We start from the raw sequence: 27,958 nt of genomic DNA, 5'->3' as shown, positions 1-27,958 counted from the left end.
AGAGGAGAGATGGGTGGGGAGATATGTTAAGTAGGTGATGGGGATTAGGTTGTGCACTTGTGACGAGGAGAGGGTTTTTTATATATATACATATATATATGTATATATATATACACACACAGTGGAATATTGTATATATTATGTATATATACACACAATGGAATATATATGTGTACATATGAATTCAATATTGTGTGTATATATATATATCTTTATATATACTCATACATATATACACAATGGAATATGACTTGACCATTATAAAGAATGAAATCTTGCTATTTTCAGTGATGTGAATGGAGCTACAGAGTACCATGGTAAGCAAAATAAATCTGTCAGAGAAAGGCAAATACCATGCTTTCACTAATATGTGGAATTTAAGAACAAAAAAAATTGATCATGGGGAAAAAAATGTGAGTTGCACACCAAGAAACAGACTCTTAACTATAGAGAACAAACTGATGGTTACCAGAGGGGAGGTAGGGAGTGGGTGGATAACTAGGTGTTGGGGATTAAGGAGTGCACTTGTGATTAGTAGAATGTCTTAAGTATTGAATCAGCAAATTGTTCACCTGAAACTAATATTACACTGTATGTTAACTAACTGGAATTTAGATAAAAACTAAAGAATAGAGTGGCGCCTGGGTGGCTCAGTGGTAAAGCCTCTGCCTTCGGCTCAGGTCATGATCTCAGGGTCCTGGGATTGAGCCCAGCATCAGGCTCTCTGCTCAGCAGGGAGCCTGCTTCCTCCCTTTCTCTCTGCCTGCCTCTCTGCCTGCTTCTGATCTGTCTGTCAAAATAATAAATAAAATCTTTAAAAAAAAAACTAAAAAATAGAGAAGAAGAATATTGTTGGTAGATTTTTCTATTTCTTGATTTTTTTTGTTTAGTATGTCTTTATATTTTCAAGTTTTCTTCTATAGAGTTTTAAGGTAAATATAAAAAAATAACTTTAATCCATGTAATATTGTTATAAGGTTTACCCTAAGTATTTTAACATTGTTTTTCTTCTTAAACGTCATACAGTAGCTATAAAATGTATAGGATGAAGTTCAAATTCCTTAATATATATTCAAGGCCCTCTATGAGCTGCTCCCAAGTTATAATCCCAGGCAGCAAATCTGGACTTTATCTTCCAGCTCTACTCTATTCAAACTGGTCTCCTAATTGCCCTGTCAAAGCAAGCCCTTGATTCTTTCTTTTTTTTTTAAGATTTTATTTATTTATTTGAGAAAGAGAGCAAGAGAGACAAAGAACATAAGCAGGCGAGAGGGCAGAGGCAGAGGGAGAAACAGACCCTGCATTGAGCTGAGAGCCCAATTCAGGACTCCACTCCAAGACTCTGGGATCATGACCTGAGCCAAAGGCACATGCTTAACTAACGGAGCCATCCAGGCTTCCTGCAAGCCCTTGATTCTTACTTCTAGGTGAGCCAGTATGGTATAGTGGAAAATACTGAAAGTTTAGAGTTGAGTAGACCTGATTTTGAGGTCTTGAGCTGCTGCTTCCAAGCTAGTGGACTCTGAGCAGTTATTTCCCCTTTTTGACCATTGATGTCTTCATTTGCAAAGTAGGTATAATAACCTCTCACCATCAGGTGATTGTAAGGACTAAATGTGCCTGTTGAGACTTCCTAGCATATAGTAGGGTTAAGTAAGTGTTAGATTCTGCTTTGCTTCCTGCCTGATATATGCCACAGCTCTCTTGTCTTATCTGTACTGTAACCATCCCTCAAAACAGCTCAGATTTCACCCTGCTGAACATTTCAGGTAACACTCATGAAGTACTTATATATTGCCTTATGGGTTTTTTTAATTCCTCCAGCTAGCCAGCCATTCTGGTGAGGGAGACAGATATGAAAAGAGACAACGATAATACAGTGTAATACCTCTAATGGAAGAATTATTTGTTTATACACATACAAATTCTGTCTCCCCATCTAGACTGTATCTTATATTTCTGAACATGCCATTCCCCCTAGCACCAGGCTAGGTACACAGAACTGGAGCTAAAAAAATGACCAAAATTATAATAGTAATCTGATTTTTCTAACACACTTTATACTGTTCAAACCACTCTTCTAGATAACTATTTGATGTTCACAATAAGCATGGGAGGGAAAAAGCAATGGGTCTTATCTTCTTCATTTCATAGAGAACAAAACTTAGGTTGAGAAAGATGATTCAAGTCACATAGTTAGGTAAGTGATAGAGTGAGGGTTGAAAGCCCTATCTCTTGTTTCTGCATCTGCTGTTTTTCCTAGTGCCTGCTGTTTTGTTATTATTGGTCATATAAAAATTATAAATGGTAAAAATAATAGTAATGGTGATAATATAACTGATAAAAATTTTTGCTATCTTTTTTTGAACACTTGCTCTGTTCTAGATATTGGGATACTATACTCAGTATTTTATGCATATATTCTCCTTAAACATGGGTCATAAACTTCCAAAGTAGAAAGTGTCCTATTCTGCAGTTGTGAAAACAGAGACACAGATAAGAAGTAACCTCATACACTGTTGGTGGGAATGCAAGTTGGTGCAGCCACTTTGGAGAACAGTGTGGAGATTCCTCAAGAAATTAAAAATAGAGCTTCCCTATGACCCTGCAATTGCACTACTGGGTATTTACCCCAAAGATACAGATGTAGTGAAAAGAAGGGCCATCTGTACCCCAATGTTTATAGCAGCAATGGCCACGGTCACCAAACTGTGGAAAAAACCAAGATGCCCTTCAATGGACAAATGGATAAGGAAGATGTGGTCCATATACACTATGGAGTATTATGGAGTATTATGCCTCCATCAGAAAGGATACCCAAGGATACCCAACTTTTGTAGCAACATGGATGGGACTGGAAGAGATTATGCTGAGTGAAATAAGTGAAATAAGTCAAGCAGAGAGAGTCAATTATCATATAGTTTCACTGATTTGTGGAGTGTAACAAATAGCATGGAGGACAAGGGGAGTTAGAGAGGAGAAGGGAATTGAGGGAAATTGGAAGGGGAGGTGAACCATGAGAGACTATGGACTCTGAAAAACAATCTGAGGGTTTTGAAGGGGTGGGGGGGGTGGGAGGTTGGGGGAACCAGGTGGTGGGTATTAGAGAGGGCACAGATTGCATGGAGCACTGGGTGTCGTGCAAAAACAATGAATACTGTTACGCTGAAAATAAATTTAAAAAAAAGAAGTAACCTCATAGGTAATTGGCAATAGATTCAGATACATCTGATTTCTGAAGTCCATGTAGTCCTAAGTACCAGTGGTTTTCAACCTTGGCTATACATTGGGAACATTACAATCATATAGTATCTGGACCCAATCCCCAGAGATCCTAGTTTAATTGATTAGGGTAATGACCTGGGTATGGATATGTTTAAAAGCTCCTCAGGTGGAATGCCTGGGTGATGCAGTTGGTTGAGCATCTAACTCTTGGTTTCAGCTCAGTATGTGATCTCTAGGTTGTGAGATCAAGCCCTCTATCGGACTCTGCACTGGGCATGTAGTCTGCATGAGGTACTCTCTCCCTCTGCCCCACCTCCCCTGCACCCTCTTTCTCTAAAATAAATAAATAAATAAATAAATAAATAACCATAAAAAACAAAAAAGTTCCCCAGGTGATGCTATGTGTAGCCAGAGTTAGGAACCACCAGGTCACATGACACTAATTTTGTCACTGCAGATCAAAATGATCAGAGCTGATAATGTTGTTCCATTTCAACTGGATAGTGGAGGGGGTGTTGGGCAGGAAGTATGTGCTGTAGTCAAAGTCAGAAAACACTTCTACCCAAACCTGGGTCCATCTTAGTGTGATTGCTCTTCTTGATAAGAGAACCAGATGATGCCTCCTTAAATATGAATCCCATTTCTTTCCAACTTACAGCCAAATCCAAATGGACATCAAACCAAGGCCTTAGAAAACAAACATTAGTCTCTTTACTGATGATTCATTACAAGTCAAACTTTGAAGTCATAGCAAAGGGGTTTCTTGGTTGAAAGACTCCAGTGTTATTCTCTCTTAACTCTAATTTGCCACAGTAAAACCACAATGAGGAGGCAGAGGTGGAAGAGTAATGTAACTGGGAGTCAAGAGAGCTAGATTCCAGTTTTAATACTAAAACTAACTTGCTGCATGACCTTGACAAGATCACATCAATACCTGTGAAATGTGGACTTGGACTGTTTCATAGATCAATGGGTTCATGATATAAGTCTATAGACCTATATCTCTCCCTGCTGACTTTTAAATGCTGTTTTGGCATACTTTAGAAGCCAGTTCTGATCATGTACTTAACCAGAATGAAGAAAATCTCTTCATAGATAGATAGATTTAGATTTAGACTACATAGTTCCCTGTTGCCTGCAGAATAAACTCAATCATTTTTAACCTGGAAGCCACTCTCCTCTTCCACTTGACTTCAACTGATCTTTGTGATTTACCTTTCCACTATTTCTCTTCACATATCCTACAGTCCACACAAACAGTATTATTTGTTGTTCCATATGCATGTTTCACAATTGATCATATTTTTCCCAGGTTCCCTTTACCCTATTCCCACATGCCTAAATTTACATCATCTATTAAGATTTAGTTTAAGTGCTCCAAGACTAAGATGCTCCAAATTCTTTTCTCTGACCCCTAAGGTGCTAATCATCTTGTACTTTGAATCATTGCTCTTTGTTTTGGTGGCTCTATGTCCCCTATTATAATGGAAGCAACCTGATGGCAAGATCCAGGTGGAATTCATCTCTGTAGTCACTAAAAGCCCAAGTAAATTGCTTTGCACATAACTGATATTCAATAAATACTGAGTAAAAAAAAAATGATGTACTTCAGTCCAATAGAAGGACAACATAAAGAGGTCTTCTTTTTTAAGTTCCCACTTGTGACATCTTTGACACATACAAAGATGATATGGCCAAACTTCAGGGCTATTCTGAAACCTAAATTGAAAGGTTTTCAATATGCTGTGTTTCTTGAGGGCTTTTGTGCCCAGTCTTAGTGATATGACATAGACTTTGCCCTCCAGGGGCTTAAAACAGAATTGGACAATGAAGTCATACATTTGGGAAATAAGTGTGAATACTGTAACTCAGCATCCACATTAAAGGGTCAAACTTGAATGTCAGAAGAAATGAGGTAAGGTAGAGTTCCCTGGAGCAGAAGGCTTCATGGAAAGAATAGGACTTGAAGTGGACCTTGAGGGATGGCTAAAAATCCTTCCTTGCCCCTTCCCTTCAACAATGGTCCTCCTCTTTCTCAGTGTTTGGCAAGGTCAGAAAAAGTTCAAGGGTGGAAAGAGTAGCTCTGAGCTCTTTGATGACATCTATGCTTGAGGCTTGAGGCTTCTCATAGGCTCCTAAATACAAAAGAGTAAACATGTACCATCTTCTATGGCTGCCATTTCCTGAGAGGTTGTTACCCATCCAGTAACATCACTTTTTGAACTTCTATTGTATTACTGTATAAATGTTTTCTATACCTAATCTTAATTTATACCCACAAAAATGTTTCCTACAATGTAGCCATTGTCCCCATTTACAGTTAATAAAATTGGCTGAAAGAAGTTAAGTTTACCTAAGATTATGTAGCTAGTATTTAGCTTCCTGTAAAAGCAAAACAACTGCTACCACTTACTGAGTACTCATTATGTGCCAAGCAAATGGATACCTTATTCCACTGTTGCAATAATCTCATGGCCATAATTATTATCTCCATTTTATAAATAATACTAAGACTTAGAGAGGTTGTGGCTTGCCAAAGGTCCCACACCTCTGAGGCAGAGCTAGGATTCAAAACCATATCTGGGAAACTCTGAAGCCTGTCAAATCTGAGACTTCACTAAGCCTTCTGAGCCTGTGATCTCTCTACCAAACTGTACATCCCCTTAATTTCCTTTTCAATTTGGTCCACAACATGACTTTTACTACAAATTTGACCTCCCTCTCCAGCCCAAACTCTTCTCTCCCTCCCCTTTCTCTGTAAAATGACCATAGCCAATCTTAGCACTTATTGATTTCTTAGTACCTCATGAGGTACTAAGAAATCACTTTAAGCAACTTTCTCCGATCTTTTCTTATATTCATCTACACCCAACCCAACAGCATGATAAGGAGTGGTTCTTTCTACTTGTACATTCTTCCAATTTTCTAGAATCAACTCTTACTTTCTAGGAAATTCTGCCATGCTCACCTGAAAGCCTCTCTACTCCTGTAGCCACTAATTACTCTTTTGGATCACTTGGGAGTTAGGCTCTAGGAAAGGCAGAGAATTAAAACCAAATGCAGCAGATTTTAAAGCATAATGAATCCAAACAACCAAAAGTGAATAATGGCCAGCACAGCCAAGTATTTCAAGAACAAGTCTGTTTCTACTACCTCTGGAGCAGATGCAAATGCTACTCATTGAAATAGTTACCATAGTGGAGAATTAATGGCCCTGTGGCTGAGCAAGGCCTTACAAGCATGCTTTCTCCAAATCCTAGAACACACCATCAGAATGACACCATCAGAATGAAGTCTTTTCTCTCTAGTCAAGGCAGAAGAATGAGCTAAGAAGTGCTCCTAAGCACATATATTATAGGTTTCCAGTGTAGTTATATCCTTCACTTTTATCTCAGAACCAAAGGCAGAGTGAAGGGCTCCCTGCCCCATACTCCAACAGGAATTTATTCTCACCCCCATCAGAACATGGGTCATACTGGATTGGGACTGGTTGCTTACATGTCAGCCTCGCCATGAACCTCTGGAGGGCAGAGACCATGCATGGCCTTTCATCTCTTTCTCTCCCATTGCATAGCACTATGCCTGAATAAATGAACAAATGCAGGTAAGTAGATATCTTCCCCACCTTATTCTCAAAAGGAAAGTCCTAAGTCCCTTTGTAGAAACTAGAGAAAAGTCCTCTTCAAAGCCAAGCCTGGTTAGAAGCAGTGATATCAAGAGAGGACAGGATATTGGCTTGTATAATTTTTCTCTCTTAACAGCTAATGCTTCTTAGAAAATATAAAGGAGAAGATAGCTAAAGCTGTTTAAGAAATAAAAATGTGATACTCAAGAAGCCAAAGTTCAAGCTCTGTCTCCCTATCTTACAACGTCAGTGACTCTGGAAAGTTGTTTCACTTCTCTAAGCCTCAGTTTTTCCTTAATGGAAAAATAAATGTGAAATGAAGAGAAAAGAAACTATCTCATAGGTTTCTCATAATTAGATATAATAGAAAAAGAGAAAGTATCCAGTTCTACGTCTGGAACAGAAAAAAGTCCTTGACAAAATTATAACAGCAAACAATTTTGATTTTATTTTAAGCCGACTGCCATAGAACAATGTAATTTAACACACGGCTTGTGTTTGCTATTTTTAATTGCTGAGGAAAAATGTAAAGAATATCAAGTCCACTCAAATGTTGGACTGATACAAGGGATAGAGATGTAAGATAAGACAGTGGCACAGTTGGATCACTAAAGCAATGAGGCCTTGCACTGGCTCTTGACATGTAGGTAAAGCTCTGAACAAAAGAGCTGAAATGGAGTGACAACTAGAAGGTGTAGAGTGGGTCAGCTCAGGTGGCAGTTCCTTCCCTCTGACTGTCATTCAGGCTGCTGGCCAGCACTTGGAGCTAACAACTACCAGTTATATGTCAGGACAGAGCTGTTTATAGCATTTTCTTAACTGATATCTGTTCTGATGCCTGGAATCTGTCAGTGGAGTGACAGCCAAAATGGGGAGGAAGGGAGGGAGAAAGAGGTGAGAAGTGAGCAAACTTCAAAGAGGCAACTACAGAGACTTATCTAGTAAGAAGTTGCTATGGCCAATGTCCAAGAGGTTTCTACCTGTGTTCTCCTCTAGGGTACTGATTGTTATAGCACCATTATAAATAGTTGCCAAATTATGGAAAGATCACAAATGTCCATTGACTGATGAATGGATAAAGAAGTCATGGTATATATATACACAATGGAATATTACTCAGTTATCAAAAAAACTGAAACCCTGCCATTTCAATGATGTGGATAGATCTAGAGCATATTAGCCTAAGTGAAATAAATCAGAGAAAGACAAGTACCATATGATTTCAGTCATATGTGGAATTTAAGAAACAAGGCAGATGAACATAGGGGGAAACAAAGAGAGAGGCAAACCATAAAAGAGACTCTCAACTATGGTTGCTGCAGGGCAGGTGTGTGGGGGGTATGGGCTAAATGTGTAATGGATATTATGGAGGGCACTTGTGATGAGCACTAGGTATTATATGTGAATGATGAATCACTAAATGCTACTCCAAAAATGAATGTTACACTGTATGTTAACTAACTAGAATTTAAATAAAATCTTGAAAAAAAAGGAGGCAGAAGTTTGGCTGATTTTCCACCAAGGCCAGAACCACTACCTCAGTTCTGTCTTCTGTAGCTAAGGCTGGAGGCATGGCGCCTTGAGAAAAACTGCATCACACTAGACTGTTGCTGACTTATTTAAGATAGAAAGCAAAACCAGGCAATGATGTGGCCCAAATTTAGATATTCTGGCTGATACTGGACAGTAAGATCAGTACTTACATTAACTGAAACTGTTACTTGCTGCCAGAAGTCTGGAGCAGGACTGTGGAGAAAGGAGAAGGGGGAATGCATCTGGAATTTAACTTCGCAGTAGATGATGGAAAGAGGGCTAAATTACTGTGTGTGCTAAACTTCTAGGATCTAGCTGACCTCAAGGCTTGGCAGCAGGCAAGACAAACTTCACTGTGATGAATATAATTTGAGTTACCCAACTCCCTAACAAATTGATGTGAAGGTCAACACATGACCTTTAATTTGAAACTGTGTATACACAGAAGTCCGGTTTTAGTTGGCTATTTTCCCGAATAGAAAAATCTTAGGAAGAGGAAGGACAGAGAAAGGGAATTAATAACATATTTTGAATATTGGTTATATGGCAGATATTTTGTTATTTCTTTTAACCTTAGCAATAGTTCTGTGGGATGAGCTATTAATCCTATTTACAGATATAGAAACCAAGGTGCACAGATCTTAAATAACTATTAATCATACAGACAGATGCATCACTGGGTCAAGCCAAAGAATTCCTAGTCAGTTACTTAGTGGAAATCTTATCAGACTCCCATAGAATAGATTTTACTGAATTGTGACCGGAGACAATGTCATCAGCCCATAATGCAACAAACCTTGAGATAAAATGCTTCTTAGAAGTATTCTCTGGCTTCAAAAATGGATGAGTTGTGTTTTTTTTTTTTTTTTGGACAACTTGCTTATTATTACCTTAAGACCATGGATTTATATGACTATTAAGTTCTTTCTCTTTTCATTTTTTCTAGGAAGTTTGGAGCCAAATCTGTGACACTGTTCTGCTAAGTGTGTAAGGCTTCACAGCAAACATTTTGTGTATTAACTTCATTCTTTCCATATCCCTACTATCCTACCTTTTTTCTCCCTCTCTTGGCTTCATTTTTTCTCACCTGCACTCTCTAGAATCTAAGGCAGAAGTCAGCAAACATTTTCTGTAAAGTATCAAATAGTTAATATTTTAGGGCTTGTAGGCAATAAGATCTCTGTTGCTACTACTTAATTCTGCTGTTTTAGTGTGAAAGTAGCTTTACACAATATGTAAATGAAGTGGTTTGCTTCTGTTGATGGGCACAGAAATTTGAATTTCATAATAATTTTCATGTGTCATGATATATTATTTTTCTTTTGATATTTTTCAGTTAAGATCATAGTTTGCTAAGTCCCGATATAAGTCTCAAGATAATAGGGACCTTGTATGTCTTATTCATTCTTATGTCCTCAATACCTAGAATGGGGCTAGACAAACAGCAAGTACTCGATAAATACTTGTTGAATAAATTATTCTTACTATTTTTAAGTTCTTATATTTTCTATATTGTGAAAGCCTTAAATCCTTTCTGGAACAAGACAGGATAAAAATCAAGGCACATTTTTAGAAGGTCATCTAGCTAGAAAGTAAAAGAGTCACAATTTGGGTCTGAGCTTTTGTGATATCAAAGTCTATATTCTGTCCATTATATCATATTATCTTCATAGAATTATGTACCACCCTCCAGATACCCTCTGGATTAGTCCCAACCTCCAAACATGAGTCTTCAATTAAATTTACCAAAGTCAGCCACATCTTGGATTTGTAATTTAGAAAGTCCAGAGTTTTGCAAAAGTTGTGCCCGTTTGTCCCTATTTTGACTAATCTGAAAAGTGAGAATGAGAAACCACCAGTTCATTCATTTCAGAGCTTCTTATATGAATTGATAGTTCTGAATTATTGGAAATAACACAGGTTTTGGTACCTGCCACACTTGGTAATACTGAGATTCCAGCTCTGTCAGTTAGTAACTGTGAACCTTTGGCAAGTCACTTAGCTCTAGGATCCTCAGTTTTCTAGTAGGAAAGAAAAAGAGTAATGTATTCTTCACAGTAAGGTTTTGAGGATCAGAAATAATTTGTCAATATCTAGTACAGTGTCAGGGACACAGTAGATATTCAATGGCAATAGCAGCAATAATAACATTGATAAAAATATTATTATCAATTTATTTTACGAACAATTAGGGCTTACCTTGTGACAGTCAAACATTGTTCTAAGTACTTGGGATAAAGAGGTAAATAAAGCAGGTCCCAAATCTCCACCCTCATTAGCTTTACACTCTAGTGATTATTGTGAATGGTTTTTATGTTCTTACCCACAATTCCAATATTAGTGACAGTAAATTGGAACTAGATTCCTATTTAATTATCTCCAACCTCAGAAAGATCTTAAGATGCAAAATAGCTGGTTTCAATTCTGATTCCAATGGAATTCCCAAGCACTTACCCTCCTTGTGGTGAGCCAGGGGCCGAGGAGCTGGTCTCTTTATGTGGAAAGAGGGGACTTTTGTGGGCACAGAGCCTGGCACAGGTCCATTGGTGGACTTTGGTATGGCCTTGGTCCCACCATCCTGCAGCCTAGACACGAGCTTCCCCACATCCACTTCAGGACAGGACTCCAACTTGCCATCTGAAACAGGCCAGTTGCTTGGAGACTTCCTCCCAGTGTCAGCTTCCCCACTCCTCTGAATAGGCAATTTGGGGTATTGTGGTAGCCTCGGGGGTTCTATACTGCTGGTGATAATACCATTGGGTGTTTGATGTTGGATTTCATCTAGGAAAAGGTGGTGCAAAGAGGGAAGATTAATGCTAACTTTATTACCATTTCATTTTTATAAATGCACATATAATATTGAAAAATTTTACACATACTCAATGGAGCTATTATTGTGGAACAAATCACTGATAACTTGCAAAATCAGTCTCTACCAACCCCAACCCATGTGGAGTCACAGATCCCATCAAATAGGGAATTCAGTACAAGATGAGAGTTTGATTTTCACCACAACTTAGGAAAACCATAATATACCAAGATGCTTTATTCAAAGGGATATGTAATTTAGCGAGAAGAAGGGCCATATGTACCCCAATGTTCATAGCAGCAATGGCCACAATTGCTAAACTGTGGAAAGAGCCAAGATGTCCTTTAACAGATGAATGGATAAAGAAGATGTGGTCCATATATACAATGGAATATGACTCAGCCATCAGAAAGGATGAATACCCAACTTTTTTATCAACATGGATGGGACTGGAGGAGATTATGCCGAGTAAAATAAGTCAAGCAGAGAAAGTCAATTATAATAGGGTTTCACTTACTTGTGGAGCATAAAGAATAACATGGAGGACATTAGGAGAAGGAAGGGAAAAATGAAGGGGGAAATAGGAGGGGTAGACAAACCATAAGAGACTGCGGACTCTGATAAACAAATTGAGGGTTTTAAAGGGGAGAAGGATAAGGGGATGGGGGAGCCAGGTGGTGGGTATTAAGGAGAACACGTATTGCATGGAGTACTGGGTGTTGTACACAAACAATGAATCTTGGAACACTGAAAAAATAAAACAAGATTATTTATAAATAAATAGATAGATGATAGACAGCTAGATACATAGATAGATGGATGGATGGGTCTTAAGAGTCCCCAAGTATAATCCTGATCTTTTTAGGAGACATCAGTCAATCCTTAACTATTTCTATTTCTCTCAAAAGTAATTTATTAAAATCTCTCAAATTTAAAATTAAACAACAGAATTTAACTTCATTCTCCACCCTCATAAAGAAACCTCCAACTAGCCACTTTATGTTCCTCCCTTAGCTTTTGTGGTCCACAATTTTCTGTGACAATAGTATCTACTTTACCATTGTTATGAGTCTTACTTAAGGCTTTGAGACTTTAATAACAGCCAAACTAACCCACACAAATACATGAAAAATTTTAAAAACTAATTTTAATTTAAAGAGATTCATAGAGTCCCTTAAAGGTGTTAATCCCTGATTGAGAACTCTTGCTGTAAGGAAACTGTCACATTTCTTCATAATAGAAAACCTAGATCAGAGTGCAGTAGTTAAAAATAGAGGTTCTCGTTAGCTAAATGAGACTTGAGAAACATGTTGAGCAGTTGTAATATATATATCTTTTTGGATCCTGATTTTTAAAAAATATGGAGAATTTGAACATTGACTAGATAGCACTCTTAGGGAATTACTGTTTGTTTTGTTTTGTTTTGTTTTCTTTCAGGTATGATGATGGTATTTTAATTTTGGTTTCAAAAAGTCCTTATCTTTTAGAGATATATACTAAAAAATTTATGGATGAAATGACATACATGATGTCTTGGTTGGGGATATGGGTAGGAATACAGATGAAATAAGAATGGGCATACGGGTGTAAATGTTGAAGCTGGGTGGTAGGCACATGGGGAGTACATTATACTTTTATTTTTTTAACTTTGGTTTATGTTTGAAACTCTCCATAGTAAAATGTTAAAAGAAATGCAGGCTTTGGAGTCAGATAGCTAGGTTTGAATCTCAGTTCTGCTTTTTATCAACTATAGGACCTTAAGCAAATTCATAATCTCTCTATACCTCATGTTTTCTCCTCAGTAAAGTGGGATTAATAATAGTAAGGTTGTAGTGAGGTTTACATGAGATGGTATAGTTATTTCAGTGCCTGGGACATAATAAACACTCTATAACTGTTAGTTATTATTTATGCTATTATGCTCTACAAGGGCAGTGAAGCAAGAGATTTTATGTGGGAAGGAAGGGCTAAGATTTGTTGCAAAGACTTTCTCCCCCAGAGAACTTTCTTCTCCTTGAGAACCTGTCACCAATCAGTGCTGCCACCGTTATAGGGATCAGGGCCAAAAGGATTCCCTCTATAGCTTCCCTACTCTGTACCAAAGTAGGTATATAGTCCTGCTTTTATTAATTCTAGCACAATTGCCATAAGAATAGAACATTCAAGCAAAAATTTACTAAAGGATCACAAATAATAGTAGGGGCATAAGCACAAAGGAACCATGTTAACTAGATCATGTGCAACTAGACATGCCTTAAGCCTGAGGTAACCTGCAAAGCTCTAGCATTTAGGAGTAACCTTAACCACATTTACCCTCTCAGAACAATGAAGTGAACAGTGACATGAATTTCTTCTCTCATGTGCCTAAATATTTTTAGGCCCAAAACCTCAGTTACATGTCTCTATTCGAATACTTTCTTCTAGTAGAAAGGCCCTAGGAAATTTTATCCCTGCTCTACTTTAGAAGACACCATAGGGGTTGGCTGTTCCCTACAGGCCATAACAGCATTGTTACCATCTCAATACATTTAGGGAAATCCAATCTCATAAAGATGATCCACATATACAGTCTCAGAGAGGTCACTACTTTCCACATGAGAAAGGATCATTTCCTGACTCAAGGAAATAGGGAATGGAATGATAGCAGCAATGGGGACTCTGAACAAGACCTTCTGCCAAGGGAAACTAATTCTAGGTTCTGGATTTTGCTGAATTATTATTGACAAAATGATAAAATGGTGAAGATAATAATGACAGTGATGGTGATGGTAACAGATACCATTATTTGAGCACTTTATCTGCGCCAAGCCCTGTTCTAAGTGCTTCACAAATATTATCTCACCATTATCTTCAAAACTGCTCTATAAAGTAGTGAACTCTTATTAGTCTCATTTTACAGATAAGGAATCTAAGACTGAGACAAGCTCAATGTCACAAAACTAATGCGGCACAGCCAGGTTTCAAAGTCTGAAGTCTGTTTCCAGAGTCCACTCTTCTTGAAGAGAGAGTTTATTCCACTATAGATAACAAGAATTTAGCATCATTCTCTTTCTTTAACCAGCCATCAATTTCCACAGGAAAACACATAGAACAGCTTCAGAAACTGCAGAAAACTGGGAATGGATCAGGACTAACAGGGAGGCCTCGCAAATAGGCAAGTAGCCAATGGGGGGCCTCTCTTCTATGTGTGGGTAAGTGGTAGGAAGAATCTTCAAGATGTAACATACTAGTGCAGCAGGAAAAAAATAACAGTTACTATAATACAAGTAGAATCATGCAAATAAGTGCTATGAGGAGGACCTGCTAATTCTGTCTGGAAGGGCTGAAGAAGATCTTGTAAAAGAGGTAACATTTGAGCTGGGCCTTGAAGTAATGCAATAGGTAGAAAAGTAGGAAAGTGAATTTCAGACAGAACAATTTGGAGGAGTGAAAGATCATGGTTCACCCACGATTATGCTGAGTGAAGTAAGTCAAGCAGAGAAAGTCAATTATCATACAGTTTCACTTACTTGTGAAACATAAGGAATAAGACAGAGGGCATTAGGAGAAGGAAAAGTGAAGTGGGGGAAATTGGAGCGGGAGACCAACCATAAGAGACTGTGGACTCCGAGAAACAAACAGGATTTTAGAGGGCAGGGGGCGGGGATGGGTGACCCTGGCGGTGAGTATTAAGTAAGGCATGAATTGCATGGAGCACTGGCTGTGGTACATAAACAGAATCTTGGGACACAAAAAATAAAATAAAAATATAAAAATATTTTAAAAATATAAAATTTTTAAAAAACATATAAAATATAAAATAAAATTTTTAATTTAAAATACTAAAAAATGTGATCAGAGCCTCAAAATCACCTAATTGGGATAATTGGAAGATGGCAGAGGAGTAGCAGGCTGAGGTGACATCAGGTAGCAGGAGATCAGCTAGATATTTTATCAAACGATTCCGAACACCTACAAATCCAACAGGAGAGCGAAGAGAAGAAGAGCAGCAATTCTAGAAACAGAAAATCGACCACTTTCTCAAAGGTAGGACCTCTGGAGAAGTGAATCCAAAGTGATGAGAAGATAGACCACGGGGGGAAGGGCTGGCTCCTGGCAAGTGGTGGAGCAATGGAGCACAAAATCAGAACTTTTAAAAGTAAGCTCCACTGAGGGACATCGCTCCAGAGGCTAAGCCGGGGTGAAACCCACACAGGAACAGCATGGTCTCAGGTCCCACGGGTTCACAGAACGATTGGCAGAGTCTGAGTGTCACAGAGCTCGCAGGTATTAGAGGGGGGAAGCCGGCTACAGAGACAGAGCCAAGGAGTGAGCTCTCAACTGGGGGGTTACCTTAAACTGTGATCCATCGCACAGTCAGACCACTGCTCTTTGAGCAGAGATCCCACAAGATCCAGGGAGACCCCCTCTGGACGAGTGCAGGGTTCTGCTGGGTTTGGAGACACCAGACAGGGCTGTGTGCCAGAGACAGAGACGCTTGGTCACAGGCCAGGTGAGCTCGGAGCATGGCCGGTGGCCAGGGAGATGGGAGTGATTGAGTGCTTTTCTTGGAGGGCGCACTAAGGAGTGGGGCCCTGAGCTCTCAGCTCCTTCAGGCCAGAGATTGGGAGGCCACCATTTTCATTCCCGTCTTCCAGAACACTACAGAAATTGTTCATGGAACAAAAACTCCCGAAAGTGAACCCCAGCAGATTACTTAGCCTGGCCCCTGGTAGGGGCGGTGCAATTCAGACTCAGACAAAGACACTTGAGAATCGCTACAACAGGCCCCAGAAGATCAGCAAGAAATCCAGCCAAGACCAAGTTCACTTACCAAGGTGAACAACAGAATCCGAGAGGAGGAGAAGGCAAAGCATGGAATTCATGGCTTTCTCCCCATGATTCTTTAGTCTTGCAAAGTTAATTTTTTTCATTTTATTTTTTCTTATGCTAAAAGTTTTCTAACTTTTACTATTTCCTTTTTTACCTTTTTTAACTAGTTTACCTTAACAATACCTTTCATGAAAAAAATCTTTTTGAGCCTTCATTATTATAGTCATATTTTATACTTCATTGTATCTAACATTATTTTTTGTATACACATAGGGATTTTTCTTCTAAAAAAATTTGGGATACACCTTCTAATAGATCAAAATGTACCCTAAATGTAGCACAGGGCTTTGCTCTAGTCTCCAGCCTGAGCAAATTCTCTCCACTTTCTTTTTCTTTATTCTCCCAACCAACTTATCTTAACAACTCATTTTTTAGAAAATTTTTTTTAAAAATTTCATCTTTATAGTCATATTCCATCTCTTCATCGTGTTTACCCTTCATGTGTGTGTGTATGTGTGTGTGTGTGTATATATACATATGTATATGTATGTGTGTGTATATATACATATATACATATACCTCCCAAAATTTTTTTTTAAAGATTTTATTTATTTATTTGACAGAGAGAGATCACAAGTAGACAGAGAGGCAGGCAGAGAGAGAGAGAGGGAAGCAGGCTTCCTGATGAGCAGAGAGCCCGATGCGGGGCTCAATCCCAGGACCCTGAGATCATGACCTGAGCCGAAGGCAGCGGCTTAACCCACTGAGCCACCCAGGCGCCCCATATACCTCCCAAAATTTTAAAGAATGAGTATATATATACATATATGTATACATGTATATGTATATGTATATGTATACATATATGTATATACATGTATATACATGTATATATGTATACATGTATACATATATGTATATATATACTCATTCTTTAAAATTTTGGGAGGTAGTTTCTTCTAAGAGACCAAAATGCTCCAAAATTAAGGGGGTGACTCTGTTCTACTCACCAGTCTAATATATATTTTTTATTTTTTATATTTTTTCTCTTTTCTCAATTTTTTTCCTGAACTTCTTTTTACCGCCTTTCTTCCCCCCACGATTTGGGGTCTCTTCTTATTTGGATAAAGCACATTTTACTGGGTATATGCCACGCTTTTAGTATTTTATTCTCTCCTTCATATATTCTTACTTGGATAAAATGACAAGACTGAAAAACTCACTACAAAAGAAAAAGAGCAAGAGGCAGTACCGAAGACTAGGGACCAAATCAATATGGACATTGGTAATATGTCAGATCTAGAGTTCATAATAACGATTCTCAAGGTGTTAGCTGGGCTCGAAAAAGGCATGGAAAATATTAGAGAATACCTGTCTGGAGAAATAAAAGCACTTTCTGGAGAAATAAAAGAACTAAAATCTAAACAAGCAGAAATCAAAAAGCCATTAATGAGGTGCAATAAAAAAATGGAGGCTCTTACAGCTAGGATAAGTGAGGCAGAAGAGAGAATTAGTGATATAGAAGACCAAATGACAGAGAATAAAGAAGCTGAACAAAAGAGAGACAAAAAACTACTAGACCACGAGGGGAGAATTCGAGAGATAACTGATACCATAAGATGAAACAACATTAGAATAATTGGGATTCCAGAAGAAGAAGAAAGAGAGGGGGGCAGAAGGTATATTGGAGCGAATTATTGTAGAGAATTTCCCTAAAATGGCAAAGGGAACAAGCATCAAAATCCAGGAGGTGCAGAGAACACCCCTCAAAATCAATAAGAATAGGTACACACCCCATCATCTAATAGTAAAATTTACGAGTCTTAGTGACAAAGAAAAAATCCTGAAAGCAGCCTGGGGAAAGAAGTCTGTAACATACAATGGTAAAAATATTAGATTGGCAGCGTACTTATCCACAGAGACCTGGCAGGCCAGAAAGAACTGGCATGATATGTTCAGAGCACTAAACAAGAAAAACATGCAGCCAAGAATACTATATCCAGCTAGGCTACTATTGAAAATAGAGGGAGAGATAAAAAGCTTCCAGGACAAACAAAAACTAAAAGAATTTGTAAACACCAAACCAGCTCTACAGGAAATATTGAAGTGGGTCCTCTAAGCAAAGAGAGAGCCTAAAAGTAGTAGACCAGAAAGGAACAGAGACAATATACAATAATAGTCACCTTACAGGCAATACAGTGGCATGAAATTCATATCTCTCAATAGTTACCCTGAATATAAATGGGCTAAATGCCCCATTCTAAGACACAGGGTATCAGAATGGAAAAAAAAGAAAAATCAATGTGCTGTCTACAAGAAACTCATTTTAGACCCGAGGACACCTCCAGATTTAAAGTGAGAGGGTGGAAAGTAATTTACCATGCTAATGGACATCAAAAGAAAGCTGGGGTGGCAATCCTTGTATCAGATCAATTAGATTTTAAGCCAAAGACTATAATAAGAGATGAGGAAGGACACTACATCATACTCAAAGGGTCTGTCCAGCAAGAAGATCTAACAATTTTAAATATCCATGCCCCTAACATGGGAGCAACCAACTATATAAACCAATTAATAACAAAATCAAAGAAACACATTGACAATAATACAATAATAGTAGGTGAGATTAACACTCCCCTCACTGAAATGGACAGATCATCCAAGCAAAAGATCAACAAGGAAATAAAGGCCTTAAATGACATACTGGACCAGATGGACATCACAGATGTATTCAGAACATTCCATCCCAAAGCAACAGAATACACATTCTTCTCTAGTGCACATGGAACATTCTCCAGAAGAGATCACATCCTGGGTCATAAATCAGGTCTCAACTGGTATCAAAAGACTGGGACCATTCCCTGTATATTTTCCGACCACAATGCTCTGAAGCTAGAACTCAATTACAAGAGGAAATTGGAAAGAACCCAAATACATGGAGACTAAAGAGCATCCTTCTAAAGAATGAAAGGGTCAACCAGGAAATTAAAGAATAATTGAAAAAATTCATGCAAACAAATGATAATGAAAACACAACAGTTCAAAATCTGCGGGCCACAGAGAAGGCAGTCCTGAGAGGAAAATACATAGTGATACAAGCCTTTGTCAAGAAACGAGAAAGGTCTCAAATACACAACCTAACCCTAAACCTAAAGGATCTGGAGGAAGTACAACAAAGAAAGTCTAAACCCAGCAGGAGAAGAGAAATAATAAAGATCAGAGCAGAAATCAATGAAATAGAAACCAAAAGAACAATAGAACAAATCAACGAAACTAGGAGCTGGTTCTTTGAAAGAATTAACAAGATTGATAAACCCCTAGTCAGACTTATCCAAAGGAAAAGAAAAAGGACCCAAATAAATAAAATTATGAATAAAAGAGGAGAGATCAAAACCAACACAGAAGAAATAGAAACAATTATATGAACATATTATGAGCAACAATACACCAGCAAATTTGACAATCTGGAAGAAATGGATGCATTCCTAGAGACGTATAAACTACCACAACTGAAGAAATAGAAATACCTAAACAGACCCATAACCAGTAAGGAGACTGAAGCAGTCATCAAAAATTTCCAAACAAACAAGAGCCCAGGGCCAGACAGCTTCCAGGGGAATTCTACCAAACATTTAAAGAAGAATTAATTCCTATTCTCCTGAAACTGTTCCAAAAAATAGAAATGGAAGGAAAACTTCCATACTCATTTTATGAGGCCAGCATTACCTTGATCCCAAAACCAGACAAAGATCCCATCAAAAAAGAGAATTACAGACCAATATCCTTGATGAACACAGATGTGAATATTCTCACCAAAATGCTAACCAATAGGATTCAACAGTACATTAAGAGGATTATTCACCACAACCAAGTGGGATTTATTCCAGGGCTGCAAGGTTGGTTCAACATCCAAAAATCAATGTAACACATTAATAAAAGAAAGAACAAGAACCATATAATACTCTCAATAGATTCTGAAAAAGCATTCGACAAAGTACAGCATCATTTCCTGATTAAAATTCTGCAAAGTGTAGGGATAGAGGCTACAAAGCTGAATATCATCAAAGCCATCTCTGAAAAACCCACCGCAAATATCATTCTCAATGGAGAAAAACTGAGAGCTTTTCCGTTAAGGTCAGGAACATGGCAGGGATGTCCATCACCACTGCTATTTAACATAGTACTAGAAGTCCTAGCCTCAGCAATCAGACAACAAAAATAAATTAGAGGCATCCAAATTGGCATAGAAGTCAAACTATCACTCTTTGCAGATAATATGATATTATATGTGGAAAACCCAAAAGACTCCACTTCAAAACTTCTAGAACTCATACAGGAATTCAGTAACATGTAAGGATGCAAAATCAATGCACAGAAATCAGTTGCATTTCATTACACTAACAACAAGACAGAAGAAAGAGAAATTAAGGAGTCAATCCCATTTACAATTGCACCCAAAACCCTGCCTAGGAATGGTTGAGATACCTAGGAATAAACCTAACCAAAGAGGCAAAGAATCTATACTCAGAAAACTATAAAGTACTTGTGAAATAAATTGAGGAAGACATAAAGAAATGGAAAAATGCTCCATGCTCATGGATTGGAAGAACAAATATTGTGAAAATGTCTTTGCAATCTACACGTTTAATGCAATCCCTATCAAAATCCCATCCATTTTTGTCAAAGAAATGGAAAAAAGAATTCTAAAATTTATATGGAACCAGAAAAGACCTTGAATAGCCAGAGGAATGTTGAAAAAGAAAGCCAATGTTGGTGGCATCACAATTCCAGACTTCAAGCTCTATTTCAAAGCTGTCATCATCAAGACAGTATGGTACTGGCACACAAACAGACACATAGATCAATGGAACAGAATAGAGAGCCCAGAAATAGACCCTCAATTCTATGGTCAACTAATCTTTGACAAAGCAGGAAAGCATGTCCAATGGAAAAGAGACAGTCTCTTCAACAAATGATGTGGGAAAATTGGACAGCCACATGCAGAAAAATGAAACTGAACCATTTCTTTACACCACACATGAAAATAGACTCAAAATGGATGAAGGACCTCAATGTGAGAAAGGAATCCATCAAAATCCTTGAGGAGAACACAGGCAGCATCCTCTTCGACCTCAGCCACAGCAACTTCTTCCTAGGAACATCACCAGAGGCAAGGGAAGCGAGGGCAAAAATGAACTATTGGGACTTCATCAAGATAAAAGCTTTTGCACAGCAAAGGATACAGTTAACAAAGCCAAAGACAACTGACAGAATGTGAGAAGATATTTGTAAACGACATATCAGATAAAGGGCTAGTATCCAAAATCTATAAAGAATTTATCAAACTCAGCACCCAAAGAACAAAGAATCCAATCAAGAAATGGGCAGAGGACATAAACAGACATTTTTGCAAAGACATCCAGATGACCAACAGACACATGAAAAAGTGCTCCACATCACTTGGCATCAGGGAAATACATATCAAAACCACAATGAGATACCACTTCACACCAGTCGGAATGGCTTAAATTCACAAATCAGGAAATGACAGATGCTGACAAGGATGCGGAGAAAGGGGAACCCTCCTACACTGTTGGTGGGAATGCAAGCTGGTGCAACCACTCTGGAAAACAGCATGGAGGTTCCTCAAAAAGTTGAAAATAGAGCTACCCTACGACCCAGTAATTACACTACTGGGTATTTACCCTAAAGATACAAGTATAGTGATCCGAAGGGGCATGTGCACCCAAATGTTTATAGCAACTGTACACAATAGCCAAACTATGGAAGGAATCTAGATGTCCATCAACAGATGAATGGATAAAGAAGATGTGGTGTACATATATACAATGGAATACTACACAGCCTTCAAAGGAAACAAAATCTTGCCATTTGCAATGACATGGATGGAACTAGAGGGTATTATGCTTAGCAAAATAAGTCAATCAGAGAAAGACAATTATCATATGATCTCTCTGATATAAGGAAGTTGAGAGACAGCATGGGGGGTTTGGGGAGTAGGAAAAGAATAAATGAAACAAGATGGGATCAGGAGGGAGACAAACCATAAGATACTCTTAATCTCACAAAACAAACTGAGGATTGCCGGGGTAGGGGGCTAGGGAGAAGGTGGTGGGGTTATGGACATTGGGGAAGGTATGTGCTATGGTGAGTGCTCTGAAGTGTGTAAACCTGGCGACTCACAGACCTGTATCCCTGGGGCTAATAAAACATTTATGTTAATAAAAAATTTTTAAAAATAAAAAATGTAAAATAAAATTTAGTGTGGTTTGAGCACAGTAACTGATTTTAGATGAAAAGTGTGCGTAGTTGGAGATGATGTTGTTAAGGTGGGTTGGGAATGTATCATTAAGGCCATGAATGCCATGTTCAGGAATATGAATTTTATCACTGGGTTAAAGAGGTTCTTTTTGGGCTGGGAAGTGGCATTATCACATGTGTTTTTAGAATATCACTTTTGGGTCATATTAAAACATAGGACTAGAGAGACTAGAGGTAGGGAGGCAAGATAGGAAACTGCTGATGAGAAGGATCTAAATTAGAATACCAGCAGCAAAGAGAGACAGAGTCAAGAGATGTTAAAGAGTGGAGTGGACATTGCTTAGATATGTGGGTGTGAAGGAGTCCATGATGTTGGTGAAAAGACTCACTGAAATACTCTATAGAGTGGAATAACAAGATTGGGAATGAAATAATGAAATGTTGCTGGTAAAGAACAGTGGTGAGTAGGATCAATGGCTTCTCAGAAGAGTGTTTAGACACTATGTAGTAGACAAATGGATTCTGGAATGAGATGGATGCAAATTGCTGCTCTGTCATTTAGAAACTATGTGGATTGAGCAAACTACTTACCCTCTCTGAGCACCCAATGACTTCACTACAAAATGGATCTCAATTTACCTATCTTAAATGGGAAGTGATAAGAATTAAAGGCGTATGGATTCACATCCACTTATGACAGCAAGAATTAAAAAGATAACAAGATATAGAAACAACCTATGTGTCTGCTAACAGATGAATGAAGAAAATATAGATATATAATCACATATATGAATATTATTCAGCCTTAAGAAAGGAGGCTATCCTGCCATTTGCAATGATATGGATAAAACCTGGAAGACATTATGCTCAGGGTAACAAGGTAGACACAGAAAGGAAAAAAAACTGCATGATCTCATTTATATGTGGAATCTTAAAAACTCAAATACACAGACTTGCATTGATTCTGTAGATAGCTTTGGATAGTATGGACATTTTAACAATATTAATCCTTCCAATACATGAACACAGAATATCTTTCCATTTATTTATGTTTTTCTCAATTTCTTTCATCGATGCTTTCTAATTTTCAGTGCACAGGTCTTCAACTTCTTGGTTAATTTTATTCCTAAATATTTTTTGATGCTATTGTAAATGGGATTTTTTAAAATTTCTTTTTCTTTCTTTCTTTCTTTTTTGATAGTTCATTGTTAGTATATAACACAATTGAATTTTGTATGTTGATTTTGTATACTGTACTTTGCTGAATTTGCTTATTAGTTCTAACAGTCTTTTGGTGGAGTCTTTAGAATTTTTTCTTTATTTTATTTAAAAAATATTTAATTTATTTATTTGAGGGAGAGAGAGAGAGAGCGAGAGAGTGAGTGCACAAGCAGGGGGAGAGGCAAAGGGAGAGAAGAAGCAGGCTCCCCACTGAGCAGGAAGCCTGACCTAGGACTCAATCCCAGGACCCTGGAATCCTGACCTGAGCTGGAAGGCAGATGCTTAACAAGTTGAGCCACCCAGGACCCCCTAGGATTTTTTCCTATATAAGAGCATACCACCTACAAACAGACAATTTTACTTCTTGCTTTCTAATTTGGACACTTTTTTTTCTTTTTCTTGACTAACTTCTCTGGCTAGGAGTACAGTACTATGCTGAATAAAAGTGGAAGCAGTGGACATCCTTGTTCTTGATCTTTCTAAGATCAAGAGCTTTCAGCTTTTCACTTTTGAGTATAATATTAGCTGTGGGTTTGTTATATATGGCCTTTATGATACCAAAGTACATTCCTTCTATATGTAATTTGTTGAGAATTGTTATCATGAAATAATATTGTTGAATATGCTTTTTCTGGATCTATTGAAAAGATCATATAATTTTTATCATTCATTCTACCAATGTGATGTGTCCCATTTATTGTTTTATTTATACTGAACCATATTTGTATCCATCCTAGGGATAAATCTCACTTGACCATGGTTCAAGATTCTTTTAATCTGCTGTTGGATTCAGTTTTCAAGTACTATGTCAAGGATTTTGGCATCTATATTCACCAGGGATACTGGCCTACAATTTTCCTGTTTTATATTGTCTTTCTTTTTTTGGTACCGAGGTAAGGCTGGCCTCATAAAATGAGATACGATTGTTCCTTCTTCTTAAAGTTTTTGGAAGGGTTTTAGAAAGATTGGTATTAATTCTTCATTAATGGCTGGTAGAATTCTCCAGTGAATACATTAGACTGTGAAGCTTTTCTTGGTTTGGAGGTTTTTGGTTGCAATCCATCTCCTTACTCATTATTGGTTTATTCAGTTTTTCTATTTATAATTCAGTCTTGAGAGCTTGTATGTTTCTAGAAATGTATCCATTTCTTCTAGGTTATCCAACTTGTTGGAATTTAATTGTTCACAGTTGTCTCTTTATGAATCTCTGAATTTCTGTTATAATGTCTCCTCTTTCATTTTTAATTTTATTTACGTCTTCTCTCTTTTTTCCCTAGTCTAAATAAATGTCAATTTTCTTTGTCTTTTTTTAAAAAAAGATTTTATTTATTTATTTGACGGAGAGAGACACAGAGAGAGAGAAGGTACACAAGTGGGGGGAGTGGAAGAGGGAGAAGCAGGCTTCCTGATGAGCAGGGAGCCCGATGTGGGGCTCGATCCCAGGACCCTGGGATCATGACCCAAGCCGAAGGCAGACACCCAAGGAGTGAGCCACCCAGATGCCCCTTCTTTGTTTTCTTAAAAAAAAACACTCAATTTCTTTTATTTTTCTATTGTTTTTCTGATCTTTATTCCCTTTATCTCTATACTGATATTTACTTTTTCTTTCTGCTAACTTTGACATTATTTTTTTTCTTTTTCAAGTTCCTTATGATGTGAAAGCTAGGTTGTTTACTTCTGATTTTTTTTCCTTAACGTAGGCATTTGACACTATAAACTTCCTTCTTAGAACAGTTTTCACTGCATAAGTTTTGGTACATTGTGTTTCCATTTTTGTTTGTCTCATGATAATTTTTTATCCCAATTTGATTTATTCTTTGACCCACTGGTTTCTTAGGAGTGCATTATTGAATTTCCAAATAGTTATAATTTTTCTATTTTTCTCCAGCTATTTATTTCCAGTTTCATACCATTGTGATCAGAAAAGTTACTTGGTATGAATTTAATCTTCTTAAATTTTTTAAGACTTATTTTGTGGCCCAACATATAATCTATCAAGGAGAATATTCTGTGGTGTTCAAAAAATGTGTATTCTATTGCTGCTGAATGGGACATATGTCTCTTAGATCCATTTGGTCTATACTGTTGTCCAAGTCAGCTATTTCCTGAATGATCAATGCATTTTTAAAAGTAGAGTAGTAAAATCCCCAACTATTATGTTATTGCTCTATTTCTCTCTTTAATTCTGCTAATATTTGCTTTACATATTTAGGTGCTTCAATGTTGGATACATATATATATTTATAATGGTTATATTCTTTGATAAATGACATAATTATTATTATATAATGACCATTTTTATCTCTTGTGACAGTTTTTGGCCTATAGACTATTTTTCCTTATATAAGTACTGTTACTCTTGCTCTTTCTTGACTACCATTTGTGTGAAATACCTTTTCTACTCATTCCCTTTCAGCCTATTTGTGTCCTTACTGCTAAAGGAAATCTCTTGTAGACAAAATATAGTTGAATCTTATTTTTTTAATCTATTCAGTTGCTCTATGTCTTTCATTGGAGAATTTAATATATTTTCACTTAAAGTAATTGTAGGCACACTTCAGATATATTGCAGATTTGGCTCCAGACCATTGAAATAAAGTGAACATTACAATTAAAGAAAGTCAAGTAAGTACTTTTGTTTCCTAGTATGTAGAGAAGTTCTGTTCATACTACACTGTATTATATTAAGTGTGTGATGACATTATGTCTAAAAAGACAATGCTTATACCTTAATTAGAAAAAATACTTTACTGAGGGGACTCTGAGTGGAAAGGAAAGACCATAAATGAGAGTATGAAAAATAAGTATACTTGTAAAAATCAGTCAAGGGATTCACAAAAGGAAGAATGTAAAATATGATACCAGATACCTAAAACATGGGGAGGAGAGGAGTAAAGGATGGATTCAAACTTAAGTGACCACCAATTTAATATGGATTGCTATATGCAGAAGGGGTTATATACAAATATAAGGTAAACATATATCAAAACCCACTAATAAATATGAAAAAATAAAAAGAAATTAATCCAAGAATATCACTAAAGAAACCCAAGGAACCATGAAAGAGAGAAAAAGAAGAAAGGACCAGAGAAAAACTATAGAAACACTCACAAAACAAATAACAAAATGGCACTAAATAGATATCTATCAATAATTACTTTGAATTGAAATGGATTAAACGTTCCAATCAAAGGACATATGCTGGCAAAATTGATAAATTTTTTTTAAAGATTTTATTTATTTATTTGATAGACAGAGATCACAAGTAGGCAGAGAGCCAGGCAGAGGGAGAGGGAGAAACAGGCTCACCGCTGAGCAGAGAGCCCGACGTGGGGCTCGATCCCAGGACCCTGGGACCATGACCTGAGCCGAAGGCAGAGGCTTTAACCCACTGAGCCACCCAGGCGCCCCAGGCAAAATGGATTAAAAAAAAACAAGACCCATCTATATGCTGCCTATAAGAAACACATTTCAAACCTAAAGACACTTGTAGATTAAAAACGAGAGGATGGAGAAATATTTATCATGCAAATGTCAAAAGAAAGCCAGAGTTGCTGTACTTCTATCAGGCAAAACAGACTTTTTATTTATTTATTTATAACAAAATCCATTTATTAGTTGGTGGACACATGGGTTGTTTCCACTTCTGGTTATTATGAATGTGAGGCTATATACATTCATATACTAGTTTTTATTGTTATTGTTGCTAGTTTGTTTTTCTTTTTAGTTTCATGGGTAGAATTTAGTGATCAATCAGTTGCATATAACACCCAGCGATCATTCCATCAAGGGCCCTCATTAATGCCCATCACCCAATTACTCCATCCCCCTATTCACTTCCCCTCCAGCAACCCTGTTTGTTTCTTATACTGAGATTCTCTTATGCTTTGCCTTGCTGTTTTTATTTTATTTTTGATTTATTTTTAGTTTTAATTATTTTATTTTATTTCATTTTCCTTCCCTTCTCCTATGTTCATTTGTTTAATTTTTTTAAATTCCACATATGAGTGAAATGATATGGATTTGTCTTTCTGTGACAAATTATGCTTAGCATAATACCTTCCAGTTCCATCCATGTCATTGCAAGTGGCAAGATTTCATTCTTTTTGATTGCTGAGTAATATTCCATTATATGTGTGTGCATATATGTGTGTATATATGTATGTATGTATGTGTGTCTATATATGTGTCTGTGTTATATATATATGTGTATATACATACGTGTGTGTGTGTGTGTGTGTATTAATCTTCTTTATTCATTCATCTGTTGATAGATATCTAGGCTTTTTCCATATTTTGGCTATTGTGGACATTGGTGTTATATAAACATTGGGGTGCATGTGCCCCTTCAAATCACTGTGTCTGTATCCTTTGGAAGAATACCTGGCAGTGCAATTGCTGGATTGTATGGTAGTTCTATTTTTAACTTTTTGAGGAACCCCAATACTGTT

General features: G+C 37.3%; 1 protein-coding gene across 4 annotated transcripts in view; it reads right to left on the bottom strand.

The window, feature by feature from the left end:
* The window catches only part of OPHN1 (oligophrenin 1), a 559,535-nt gene that overhangs the window by 58,389 nt on the left and 473,188 nt on the right, over positions 1 to 27,958 (bottom strand). For all 4 annotated transcript variants that reach the window (XM_047715714.1, XM_047715717.1, XM_047715716.1 and 1 more), the window contains exon 21: positions 10,838 to 11,164. In XM_047715714.1, coding sequence (XP_047571670.1) covers positions 10,838 to 11,164 — 327 coding nt within the window. The remainder of the gene's footprint in view (positions 1 to 10,837; positions 11,165 to 27,958) is intronic.

Source organism: Lutra lutra, chromosome X (assembly GCF_902655055.1).
Source record: "Lutra lutra chromosome X, mLutLut1.2, whole genome shotgun sequence".
In the NCBI taxonomy this organism is placed as follows: Eukaryota; Metazoa; Chordata; class Mammalia; order Carnivora; family Mustelidae; genus Lutra; species Lutra lutra.
The sequence above is the reverse complement of the archived record's forward strand: the minus strand, read 5'-3'. Positions and strand labels throughout refer to the sequence as shown.